Here is a 13,969-nt window from a genome sequence, read left to right as displayed (position 1 = left end):
GATTTTGAGTTAGTTTGGCTTGGATTTATCTATTGAAAATGGAGGGAATTTTGGGTTCGAGGGGCCAAGTCAGGACTTTGTTCTTCATAAGTCGCGACTCAGCCTAAGCTCAGGCACCTAGGGAGGCCTCTGCCTAGGGGTGTGTTGCAACCTGTTAAGCCAAGTCGCGGCCAGTGCCCCTGGACAGAGGGGAGGATGAGGCTGCTTTGAGGAGCGCGCCGTGACCCATAGGGGGAAAATCGCAGCCCGCCTTGGCATTTTTTCCTTGGGGAGTTTGATTTGAATGGGAACTTTTCCTTAGGGATCGTGATTGTTTCCACTACCTGGTTTGGTGGAACCCGAGGCCCCGGAGGCTATGTCTTGGTCCGGAAGCCTTTGTTCGCTCGTTATTAATAGAATCCTTCTTTGTGGTTGTGACTTAGGGTATCACTAGGGGATCGGAACTGGGATTGTGCTCGAGGGTCATTCTTGTTTATGCTTACTTGGACCTGAGGTAAGAAAATTGCACCCAAAATGTGTTATATGTGATTAGGGCTTGGGTCGACTGTTATATATTAATATGATTAGGGCTTGGGCCCCAAATTTTTTTTTTATGCTAGGCTATTGTTCCAAACGCTTGTTGATAAATGTTTAAGTGCTTATATTTGTCGAATGAATTCTATGGTTAGGGCGTGGGGCCATGTTATATGAATATGTTTAGTATTGTGGAAATGGTTGTCCAAAGGGATTATATGATTAGCATTTATATGTGCTTAGTTTATCGGGATGTGCCTATTCACATCTGTTTTCTGGATCAGGGCTTGACTTATGAGTCAAGGACGGCAATAGCGCGTTGTGCGCGAGGCATAAGCCTAAATAAGTAACGTACTATTACGTTGGTCGACCTTAAGGTCGATATTGAACCAATGAGGTTGGGCTAGCTTTATGGCTAGTGAGATAAGGCTAAGGGCGAGGGCCCAAGTGATTCTACGGTCACGTGGCTAGGGCATAGGCCCCGAGAATTGGCTCTAAGGTCAATTGGTTAGGGCAGCGGCCCTAGGTTAATCCAATGATCATTTGCTTGAACGTGAATGATAATATCTATGGATTGTTATTGCTGGTTGTGTTGAATGAATGATTTAAAATTGATATTCTCTGTTGTTGCACGTTCTGTTTACTTGTTGAGCCTCGGCTCACGGGTGCTTTGTGGTGCAGATAAGGGGAAAAGAAAGCTTGACCAGCCATGAGTTGGAGAGCTTCGGTGGCAGCGTGTACATATGCGGCTTCTCGACCACCGGGGCCGGGGTTTTCTCAGAGGAACTAAGGTTATAGCCTTGTTTTGCTGCTTAGGCCGGCGGATGTAACTTTTGATGCGTATTTACCCTTTTTAACAGTTTTGTTGTAGTATTTTGGGATCCCATGTTTATGTGAAACTTATTAAATAAAAGTCAACGGTTCTTTGACCAAAGTTTTAACCCTAACCCTTGTCACTAACCTTAGTTACACTTTTTCAACCAAATGACCTGACTAGCAGGTCTGACAAAATTTTAAGTACATAGTGTAACAGTCCTGAATTAGGAGGACATTACAAAAAGTACATGAACGACCTCCACAAATTGATGCATTGATAATGAGGTCAATTTTATTTTTAAAATTATGTTTCTTAAATTTTCAAGTTCAAATTATTAAATTTTTTACATCTTTAATTTCTTAATGTAGTGCATACGAAATGGCTTCTTCAAATTCCATGCTTTGGAAGTTTACAAAGATCGTCAATATTCATTGCCCAAAACAACCAAAGAGTCATGAATGTGGTTTCTATATATTAAAATACATCTAAGATTTTGTAAGGGCATCAAATGCGGTGGGATTCCTAAAATATAAAGTATGTTTGCTTATATTTTTATAATTAATTATGGCTTATGATAAACTATAAAATAATTAGTATGCTAATTAATTTTTATCTTTCAATTTTACAGTTTAATGGGAAAAATGTATACAATGAGATCAATGACCTCCTCCCAATACAACATGAATGGTTAGCAATATTGACAACTTTTATTTATTGTTAGGTGAATTTAGTTTTATAGCTACTTATAATTATATCAATTGGTATGAATTCTATGTCTTTTTTTAGACAAAAGAATGAATGTTTAGTATATGAATGTTTTTATAAGATTATAAACTTGTTGAATTTTATTTATGCAAATGATAAATTAAATCATAATAATGCTAGTAAAGGAAATAAAACATTATTTATATTAAACTAAATAAGATTTCTAAATACTAAATCTAAAATAAATATTTGGTTATATAATATGAAACAAATATATATATTTCGGTTATTACAAAACAAAATAAAAATTTTTAAATAACCATTTAACTTCGGTTATTACATAAAAACAGAAGTATATGCATACCTTTAACTTTAACTTTTATGTAATAACCAAAATTTTATGTAATAACTGAAGTTAAAATATTAAAATATTCACGCTGGAACCCTTTAACTTCAGTTATTACATAAAAATTGAAGTTAAATGCAAGAATAGATATCGATTATAATGTAATATGCGAAGGCTATTCTTAATTTTTAATTTCAATTATTATAAGTTTTAACTTCGTATAGATAAACTTTGGTTTCTATTTCGTGAGAACCGAAGACTATTAGCCTAATAAATATAAGTTAAATGCTATTATTGTAGCAGTGCTTGTTGTTGAAGCAAATTGTAGCTTGGCATGTATGCTTTCAATTCTGACTTGTGTTTTACTTTTAACTCACATTATTGAGCAGGTTGTCACCTATTTTTTTGGTCAGGTCTTTCTTGTGCTAGGTTTGGAAGGGCATGCATGCTATAAATATGCACAACATCAGACCAGGATCGTCAATGTTGGTTTTAATATATGCAAAACGATTTTTCCTTTTTTATTTGTCTTTTACTATGTTGAAAGAAAAAAAAAAGTAATTGCTTGAATAATGCCTTCTAAAAATACTTCCACTTAGAAATCTAAAAAAGAGGAAGAAGAATGAAGTAGAAAAACAATGATAAAATACAAATGTAAGGAGAGCCTAAAATTCAAATTAGATTATTTAAAATATATATATATATGTTTCTGATCGAGCTTATTTATATAGTTTTACAAATGTTTTTTAATGAAAGTATGTTCAAGTTTAATTTATTAATTTTCAATCAATGTGCATGATTTGAAAAAGAATAAAAATTCAGTTACACTACAATTCAATATAATCATCCCCCTTTTTTTTTTTTTTTTTTTGTAGGATTGTTTTCCAATAATATATGTTAAAACGAGTTTCCCATATTTAAAGCAACTTATTTAATTAAGTAAAATCAACAAAGCTGAAAATACCATCTTTTATTCTTAATAATAACCAAACAAATGGCCCAGGAAATAAAAGTAGTGAAAACATATATAGAAACCAAGTACACATGAAACATTACAATATATATATATATATATATATATACACATGCATGGTATATATATTTAGGTGTCACATTCACGGCCAACCTCCCCAGCAGTCTTCCACATCAGTTTCAACCCCTTATTCAAGCGTTCCTTCATGGATCCCTTACTCAAAGAAAACTCACGAAATTTATTGAACTTGTCAAGTCTTTCTTTGTACTCTGTCACTTCCTTTTCTAGCTCAGCCATCTTACTATGTAGCAGTGTTGGAATGTCCATGCCAAGTAGTTTACTAACTTGTCCACAGAAGAAAACTTCTGTTATCTTCTCTAGAGATGCTTCCAAAAATTCCACTTTAAAGCCCATAATCTCTTTGGACAGTGTTATGTAGGAATACCAATCTTGAAGAAGATGTTTAGTTATGTCTGTATTCAAAGTCGAATGCATCTGTTTAAGCACTTTACATATGAAGAAAACGCCTATGCTCTTCATGGCCGGGGAGGAGGCAGAAGTCGCACCAATATCTCCATATTTTTGAAGAAGACTTCTCAGAACAGAGACCAAATTCAAAGGTATCGAATAACTTTGAAAAGGAACAATTTTCAATGATAAATCGCTGGATTTTATTTCAAACTTTGTTTTGCAGAAGCTGGAACGAAACTCATCAAAAAGTACCGACATAAATTGCTGACTCTCGGTAAATTTAGAAAATCGTAGAACTTCGTCAGCAAGCTCAAGTTGAGTGGTTTTGTTATTCGCTCCATTATCTCCTCTACTGTCCTCATTCCACTGAAAATAAGCCATTAGCGTTTCTAACTCATCTTCAGATAATTGGTATAATAAATCTTTGAAGGTGGAAAGGGAACTGCCCTGCTTTTTCTCTGGAACCCATACACTGTCTAACTCGTTGGGTGATTTCCAAATATCTTCTCCCACTATTTTCATCTTCACATCTTCATTAATTAAATTTATAATCTGATCACATTCAAAAAAATAAAAAACAGTAGAAATATAACTCAGGATCATTTATAATGTGGCTATATGCACTCAAATGATCAATATAAGCAATCAGAATCATTTTGAGATGAAAATATTAGGAAAAAAAATCTTAACAAATGTTTGGAAAAAACATCATTTGGATAATGGATAATTAATTATACTCTACTTGGGAAAGTAAAATTTAAAATGTAAAATTGTTTAGTACATTAATTTACTTTTAGAGTTGTTATAACTTATTAGAATAGAGAAGTTATTCTTATATAAATTATTCAAATGTAGAGGTTTAATGATGTATGCTCTTTTAATTGACAAACAATATAAGAATGTGTCATAATTAGTGTTCTAATTATTTATTTATGGTTAGATGAGTGTAAATAACTTTTTCTAAAGAAAACTCATAATCAACCATGGAAAATAAAACAAAACTAGAGTAATAATGAGTGATTAAGCATACCAGAGGAGTTAGACAGTGGACGTGAGCAACGAACTTGCAGTCTTGGCAAAAATATACACAGTATCGTGGATCTCTTTCACTTTCACAAATATCACAACCGTATTCTCCATGGTCATTCTCGATAGCCAAGTCAACAAGAAGAAGAGGATGTATGTGATATTCATATTTAATAGTGCTAGGTAACATACCACATAGCATGTGGACTTTGAAATTGCATTCCGCACAGCAAAATATGTATGAATTTGTATGATTGAATTCGTCGGCATCAATGAGAGCATGTCTTTTACAATAGGAATCATAGCCATCACACTGGACGAGATTAGGCTCTGCTGTTTCGAGGAAGTAAAGAGGATGCTCGTGGTAATCAAACTTTACAGTGCGCGTGATTGTAGTGGCACATTTCACACATAAAGCAAAGCTACATTGAGGACATTCATAAGTGAAGATAAAATTGTCTTTTTTGCATGACTTGCAAGCACGGAATGCACGATTAGCAGTATGAAAGAGTAAAGGGTGTTTACACGGTTGAAAAGTGCAACCATGGATTTGAGGTGGTAATTGTGCACATGATTCGTGCAAATAATACTCACAACGTTTGCAACCATAGATTTCACCTGATGATGAGCATTTCAAGCCGCGGCAGATGAAGCAATTGATATCATCAATTCCATCCCTTACAAGTGGCACCATCCGATGTTGATGAGTAAAATGTTGTATGTGCTTTCCATCAAGATTTTCGAAATCATACCAGGTTGTCGGGGGCATGATCACACATTTGACATCCATAAAGAAATCACATCCATCACTACACGTGAAATACATATCAACATTTGCATGCATTTTGTGGCAAGAGTTGCATATAAAGCTCTCTACTCCTTTCGTACGCAATATAAGTGGATGAGAGGAATGAAAAGGATGATTGACTTGATGATCTTTGCCCTTGTTGCGATAGTAATTGCAAACTTTGCACCCACCAGAAGAAGAGCCTTCGTCTTCGGAAATATCTCCATCACATATACGACATTTCTTGTTGTGTCCCCTTTGTTGTAGGTTCAATCTCTGTTCTAGCTCCAGTCTTCGTTTTCGCTCCAATCGTAGTTCTCTCTCCAATCTTTGTTCTTCCCCCCGATTTTGTTTCAACTCCCACTCCAATCTTTGGTCTTCTTCCTGTAATCTGTAATGATATAGTCCAAGGCTTCATCCAAACTTTGTTCAGGCTCGGGCTCCAGTCCTGTCGCCCTTATTTTGAACTTAGCTCTGTTTATAAATTCCAAGAATGATGGGTCTATTCCTGGTGCTTTTGTAGTCAGAATTCTAGGTCCCATTTTTTAAAAAGGCCAGCCACACGTATTTTATAAACGTCAAATTTCTTTTGGAAAAAGTTTAATGCAAGAGAGTAGCAGGAAGTAGTTTAGGGGTGAGCCAATTGATATTAAATGTCCTCTTTTTATACAGACAAATGTAGTTAACAGAAGGAAACTATGCATAAATCTATAAAGCAAGAGAATATCTTCCAAATCTAACGTCCACGAAAAGAAAGGTAGAATAATTTTTGAAAGCGGAATATATAAATCACCTACTCTACAAGCAAGGAAAATAACAAAAAGAAAGCAAAGAAAAAAAAATTAATGAAAAGATTTAATTATTTGCTATTTTTCAAACTATATGTATAAGTTTGATATTTTTCAAACTTGCTGTTGGGAATTTGCAGCTTCCAACTCCAAGATACAAATTAATACACAAATAATATTTATGGTATTTTTGCAATTAATTCATGCGTCCATGAAAAATGGCAAAATTGAAAACCCAAAAATGTTTAAGGCCCAGTCCAGCCCAATAACGATTTCACAAGCAGAACAAACACTGAGTTTTTAACTCAGAATTTCATAAATCAATAAAACCCCTTTTATCTCAAGAACACGGGCACACGCACGCAAGAATAACAAAACATTAGGGCTAGAGTTTAAGAGAAACAAACAGAGAGTGAGAGCCAAAAACACTAGAAATTGATCTCGGAGTTCACCTCAGAATGATGGGCTACGTCTCCGTCAAGCTACCTCAGAGTGCTTGAGCATTCACTAATCACAACAGGTAATACACAGTGTTTGCTTCAGATTTTGAATCACAATATTTGATTGATAATCTGATCTTTCTATCTCTCTGACTTTTCTTTCTTTCCCTCACTCTTTCTAACTCTGTTTCTATTCTTTCTTTTGCATGTACAAAACAACTGAGCTCCTCGGAGCTTCTCTCTCTAGACTCTCTCACTAGCTCAGCAAAGGAATGGACAAAAATGAAGCTTCGTATCTAGTAGTTCTTCTTTTCTAACCTGATCTTCTAAATATATAGATGTATATATATACTGAAGAGTTAGTTTAAGTTGTTGAGTTGTAATTAGTTAGGCTTTCTTGATTCTGTTTATTCTTGTTGTAACTGAAAAACTGTTGAAGTTCGAGTCTTTCTGATGAGTCTGTACTGATATTTGGCCTAAGGGTAAAATTGTAAATTTCTCTGTTGTACCTTGAACTGAGCTTATAAGGAGATTTACTTAACACTTGCTACTGAAGCGTCCAATAATTAAAGGTTTAAATAATTTTTAGTCCTGTTTTTTAATATCAATTTGGACTCTCAATTTTAAAGAATTATATACGAATCCTCATTTTTGTAAATTGGTAAAAGAATGACTAGTACTCTTAGGTTAATATATAATTTGGGTTCTTCCTTCTCATTTTGTTCTCTCCTCCCATGATTTTTAGTCCACCTCGGGAAATAGTAACAAAGATTTAGACCATTTTTAAATTTGTTGTAGAGCTAGGACATGCATTTCACCTATTCTATTATCAATTTTTTTTACTGCATGTTAATGTTTTTTGAAATCATATTTATGATCGAGTTTGTGTTGATGCAAATAAATACACGTTGGAATCTTTGATAAACAATAAAATGAATACGACAAAAAAAAAAGGAGTATGATGATTTATGTCCACCAATTGCCTACAAAAAATGGTAAGCAAGTGAAATTTTAAAATCTCACAAGGATCTTTTCTTCACAATCTTCCTCTAACCGCCAAAATCAGATTAATGGCAAAAAGAAGCCTAATTTCGCATCTAATTTATTAATATATATATAATAGTTACAAGTAAAGTGCAATGGAGATTTACTTAGTATTATTAATAACATTTATTAATTATTTTAATTAAATTTATATTATTCTCATATAAATTTTAAATAAATAAACAATATTAGTAAATAAAAGAATGATAAACATATTAAAAAAAATTAAATCAAAATATTATTTATAATTTTTTTTTAAAATATATATAATATGAAAAAAAAATTAAATATAAATGATAATTTTTTTTAATAAAAATTAAGATTATGTATTATATATTATTATTATAATGATATTTTATAATATTAAAATTTATTTTAATATAAGTATTAAATATCCAGTTTTCTATTAAATATTACTATAATAATAATATTTTATAGTATTTAAATTCATATTAATTAAAATATAAAAAATTAAGATTATATTAATATAATTATTAAATATCTAGTTTTATATTATATATTATTATAATAATGATATTTTATAATATTTAAATTTATATTAATATAATTAATAAATATCTATTTTAAATTAGTTTTAAATGTATAATACCTTAAATATTTAGAAGAGACAATATGTATATATATATAGAGAGAGAGTGTTTGATCTGTAATAAGATATCAATATTTTTAATTTTCATGATGTTTTGGTAAAGAAAGCCAAAATCTGAATCTATAATCAATATATACTTTCAATGGAAAAAGTTTAAAGAAAGAGAGTAGCAGGAAGTTTCAGGGGATGATGGGAATTGATATTAAATATAGTCTTTCTATATAGACAAATATAGTAGAAAATAGAAAACGAAGCATAAATTTATGAAAGAAGTTTCCAAATAAAAGGTATACACGAAGAAGGTAGCAAATAATACTTGAAAATGGAATATGTAATTACAGACTGACTCCGCAAGCAAGGAAAATTAGAAAGAAAAAAAATAAGGAATAAATAAAAAATATAATATTCCTTTGAAAGTCGAATCAAAATCGAATGCATCTGTTTAAGCACTTTACATATGAATAATAAGAAAACACCTATGCTTTTCATGGTTAGGGACGAAGCAGAAGTCTCACCAATATTTCCATATTTTTGAAGTAGACTTTTCAGAACAGAGCCCAAATTTAAAGGTATCGAATAACCTTTGAAAGGAACAACTTTCAATGATAAATCGCTGGACTTTTATTTCTAGCTTTGTTTTGGAAAAGCTGGAACGAAACTTGAAAGAAATCACAAGAGAAAGATAGATTGAATGAAAAACCTCATAACAATGCTATGAAAACTTAGCATTGATGTAGTGAGTAGCACTTTTATTTATATCCTTAGTTTTTCAATACAAGGACAAGAATTCTGTTATAGCATAAATTGGTTACAATCAAGTAAATGCACAGTATAAACTATGCTAAAACCAACTAACAAATATGTTGGTTATCATCCCCCTCAAACGAAAAGGGGTAGAAACCACTTGAAGTTTGTTCTTTATGTAGTGAAACCTGTCCTTTGGAAGAGGTTTTGTTAAAACATCTGCAATTTGATCCACAGAAGGGACATATCGAACAGAAACTTCATTATCCAAAGTCTGGTCTCGAACAAAATGCTGATCTATTTCAATATGCTTGCATCTAGCATGGAAAACAGGGTTTGCAGCTAAGGCAGCAACTCCTTGATTGTCCACCCCAATGATAGGTATGTCAGCAAGAGTAACTTGAAGTTTTGTTAACAGAGAAAGTAACCATTTGATTTCAGCTGTTGTGTTTGCTAAGGCTCTGAATTTAGACTCGGTAGAGGATCTGGCAACAACATGCTGCTTCTTAGCAGACCAGGAAATGAGATTAGAACCTAAGTATACTGCATAAACACTAGTGGAACGCCTGTCATCAATACAACTTGCCCAGTCAGCATCAGAATATGCTTCAAGAGACAGCCGAAGGGCAGGCCTAAGGAGAAGACCCTCTGAGAGAGTGCCTTTTAGGTACCTTAGCAAACGCTTACAAGCTTCCCAGTGTACACTGGAGCATGAATAAATTGAGAGAGCTTATTGATAATATAGGCAACATCAGGTCTAGTAAGGGTCAAATACTGTAAAGCACCAAGTGTGCTACGATACAGAGTTGGATCTTCAAATGGAGTGTCTTCTGTAAGAGCAAGTTTATGAACACTACTTGTAGGACTAGAACAACTCTTAGCACCATCCAAATGCACTTTGACTAATAAGTCAGTAATGTACTTACTCTGAGATAGGTACATTCCGTCAGAACTTCTATGAATTTCTACTCCAAGAAAGTAGTGAACTTGACCGAAATCCTTCAAGGCAAAAGCTGTGTTGAAATCAGTAATGAGTTTCGGAATTAGCAGAGTGTTGGGACCAGTAATCAAAATGTCATCTACATAAACAAGTAGAATAACAAGAGTATTAGAGGTTCCATAAACAAAGAGAGAAGTATCTGCTTTAGATGCTAAAAAACCCCAGCTAAGTAAGGTTTGTTTCAATTTGTCATTCCAAGCCCGAGGTGCCTGCTTAAGACCATAGATAGTTTTGGGAAGATGACAAACATGAGTTGGTTTTGATGGATCTTCAAAGCCTTCAGGCTGAGTCATGAAAATTATTTCTTGTAAAGTACCATTGAGGAAGGCATTTGAAACATCTAACTGTCGAACTTCCCATTTGAATGACACAACCAAGGTGAGGACCATTCTAACAGTAACAGGTTTTACAACCGGACTAAAAACGTCTTCATAATCAATACCAGGCTGTTGTAGATACCCCTTTGCAACCAACCTATATTTGAATCAGTCAAAGGCCCATCTGCCTTTAATTTCACCCTATAGACCCACTTATTGCCAATGAGGTTCATATGAGGCTCATAAGGCACAAGAGACCAAGTACATGGGGCAATCAAAGCATTGTATTCTTGCTGCATAGAGGCAAACCAGGTTGGATGTTGAAGAGCAACCTTAGTAGATTTTGGTTCACTAGGCAGAAGGGACTCAGACAATGGATGTTTAGTTGCAAAATAGGCCTTCAGTTTATAAATGCCATTTTGAGCCCTGGTGACCATAGAGTGAGTCCTTGGAAGTCGAATAAGCGCAGGAGCTGATGTAATAGAACCTGAGGAAGATGGGGATGGTGAAGCAGCATGAATGGGATAAGGTAGAGAAGAGGTATTGGTTGTTTGCTCAGTAGGTGAACTTGCAATAGTAGGAGTATAAGCTTGAGGAAGAGTGACTGTAGTTTGTGCTGAGCTTGATGCATTAGTAGTATTGGATTGGTGCTCAGGTGTAGCAACAGAGACAGCTGGGGAAGTATTTTGATTAGCACCAGATTTAGTAGTGTTGGTAAAGAATTGAGCAGAAGGATAAGAAACAGGAGTAGAAGTTACCTGAGTAGAAGATAGTTGTTGAGATGCTGGAAAATAGGTTTCATTAAACACCACATTTCGAGCAATAAACATCATGCCTGCAACATTCTCACAGAGATAGCCCTGATGTTTGGAAGAATAGCCCAAAAATATACACTGTGCAGACCTAAACTAAAGCTTGTGATGATTGTAGGGTCTGAGATGAGGAAAACAAGCACATCCAAACGGCTTGAATATAGTATACTTAGGAACATGGTGGAATAGACACTCATAAGGACTGATATTACCAAGTACTGGGGTAGGCATTCGATTGATAGATTACACAGCACATTGAAAATCATACCACCAATAAGACATGTCCAATCTAGATTGAGCAAGGAGAGTCAAACCAGTTTCAGTCACATGTCTATGCTTCCTCTCTAACTATAAAACTTGATCGCACTAATTTTCTGGTGTAGCACTTTTATTTATATCCTTAGTTTTTCAATACAAGGACAAGAATTCTGTTATAACAGAAATTGGTTACAATCAAGTAAATGCACAGTGTAAACTAAGCTAAAACCAACTAACAAATATGTTGGTTATCAAAACTCATCAAAAAGTACCCACATAAATTGCTTGCTCTCTGTAAAATTAGAAAATCGTAGAACTTCATCAATGTTTTTATGTTCAACAAAGTCAAGTTGAGTGGTCTTGTCGATGTAATAAATCCTTCAAGGTGGAAATTGAATTACCCTGCTTTTTCTTTGCAACCGGCCATACATTGTTTAATTCCTTGGGTAATTTCCAAAGATCTTCTCCCACCATTTTCATCTTCACATTAATATGATCACATTCAAAGAAACAAAAAGTTGTCTTTAGTAGAAACGAGAATAAGCATGTGATATATATATCAAAGTGGAAAGAGTCATAATCATTACTTAACAAAATGAATAAAGCAAATAATAGTGTCTATTTATTCAAACACTTATTGTCTTGGGAGAATTATTATTATTATTTATTTTATATATTATTATTATTAGAGATATTGGTTAGATATATAATTTATATTTTGTTTGTATAGTTTATATATTCTATATTTCTGTTTTAGCCACAATAAATAATACCTAAGGTTATCAACAACAATGATTTCGTTTCTAGCTTCTCTATTTTCACTGTCAATTGCTGACTCAGCAGACACGTGTCAGCTTCTTATTGATATGTGTCTCTCCGTCAGTTACAATAAGAAGTTGACACATGTCTAGTTAGTCAACAATTAATATAGAAAAACAGAAGAGGTAATAAGAAATCATTATTTATTCGAGTTACAAGGATGCTATCAATGATGTCTCATCCTTCACGGGAGTTGGTTCGAAGTGATGTGCTGCTCTTTATAGTCTCAACGTGTTGTCTAAGCTGAAATTACTTACATGGTGGGTCTATTTTGACACTTCTTTTAGTGTAATCGCTTGGGTCGAGAGGGATTTGGTTGTTTCCAAGGTACTTTAGGTGCAGAAGTGATGTCAAGGCAGCTTGTCATGCATTATTTGTGTCTCCATATTCAGTTGAACATAAATGCCACAATACGCTCCAATAGAGGTCTTATTGGCTTTGGTGTGGTGGTTCACGATGATGGGGGAGGGTAATCTTTTTTCGCACTCAATCTACTTTGTTTCAACCTCCTTTTATAGCAGAGTTGATGGCCTTCTTAGAGGCTTTAAAATGGTGTCGCTGAGAGAGGTCAAGAATCTATATATGGGAAATAATAATTGTGTAGTAGTGGATTACCTGATTGTGAGTAATGTCCCTCACTTTCTTGTTCTTTGCGATGTTGGCTTCTTCCATTTTTGTTCCTTGTTTGGGGAATAATCTGGCCCATACATTAGCAAAACTTAATATTCATGGCAATTAATTTCAAGCAAACAAAGAGAGATTCTTTTTCAATTTTGTTGTTTTGGATCCAGTCATAAGCCAACATTAAAATCAGTTACAACTTACACATAACAAACTCTCAACAGAATTTACAACAACTTTTCTACCGACTCTCTACCTATCTCTTAGACAAGTATATATATATATATAAGAAGGAGAAGAAAAAAAATATAGAGTTATACTGATAAGAAATTTACCAAGCGAGTTTCAAGAACCCAGCAAAAGCTTTCTAGTTTGTGTCCTTGTTTTAGGAGAGAGTGGGGTTTTGGTTCATGTAAAAGAAAGAAACAGAGGGAAGTGAGATTAAGAGAAAAGAAGTAAAAAGAAACAGAGTGTTGAAGAGAAAACACAAAGAGATTACCAATTGTTCTTCTGTAACTTGGAATCTCATAAATTCGATGTAAATTTCCATTGATATAGTGCAGAAGCTAGCCATTCTCTGAGGCGAGCTCCATGAGGACGTAGCCTAGTTGTTGGGTGAACCTCGATAAAACTCTTTGTGTGCCTTCTTCTTCTTCTTCTTCTTCATTTTACTGCTTTGATTGCTACCTTTGATATTGTTGTGTATATTGATTGATTGCCCTAGAACTTTCTGGTGTCGAGAACCTTTGCTGTTTTCAGAGAAAGAGTAAAGTAGTTGATTAAATACACATATAAAAAATATAAACATATTTACAAGGTCTGTCTTCTTGTGTGTATGTGTAAGGTCGATATTGACCTTGGTGACTAATATTGTGACT

General features: G+C 33.8%; 1 protein-coding gene across 1 annotated transcript; it reads right to left on the bottom strand.

The window, feature by feature from the left end:
- Nucleotides 1–3,333: 3,333 nt before the first annotated feature.
- Nucleotides 3,334–13,142, bottom strand: LOC133784871 (uncharacterized). Its single transcript, XM_062224143.1, has 8 exons — nucleotides 13,086–13,142; nucleotides 12,053–12,131; nucleotides 11,606–11,682; nucleotides 10,891–11,441; nucleotides 10,040–10,738; nucleotides 9,453–9,968; nucleotides 4,856–6,050; nucleotides 3,334–4,377 (listed from the first exon to the last, which is right to left on the bottom strand). The coding sequence occupies exons 1-8, from the start codon at nucleotides 13,140–13,142 to the stop codon at nucleotides 3,484–3,486; spliced, it is 4,068 nt and encodes a 1,355-aa protein (XP_062080127.1). The 3' UTR covers nucleotides 3,334–3,483.
- Between the last annotated feature and the right edge of the window lie 827 nt (nucleotides 13,143–13,969).

This window comes from Humulus lupulus, chromosome 6 (genome assembly GCF_963169125.1).
Source record: "Humulus lupulus chromosome 6, drHumLupu1.1, whole genome shotgun sequence".
Taxonomy (NCBI): Eukaryota; Viridiplantae; Streptophyta; class Magnoliopsida; order Rosales; family Cannabaceae; genus Humulus; species Humulus lupulus.
This window is presented reverse-complemented; position numbering and strand designations above follow the sequence as displayed.

Bases quoted from the DNA above. Each gene is read 5' to 3' on its own strand.
- LOC133784871 (XM_062224143.1), bottom strand. From the start codon at position 13,142: ATGGAAGAAGCCAACATCGCAAAGAACAAGAAAGTGAGGGACATTACT. The intron at 11,442-11,605 runs GTAATATCAGTC...TCCAAACATCAG, and splicing joins AATGCCTACCCCAGTACTTG to GGCTATCTCTGTGAGAATGT. The intron at 6,051-9,452 runs GTTTCACTACAT...GTTTGGATGAAG, and splicing joins AAACCTCTTCCAAAGGACAG to CCTTGGACTATATCATTACA.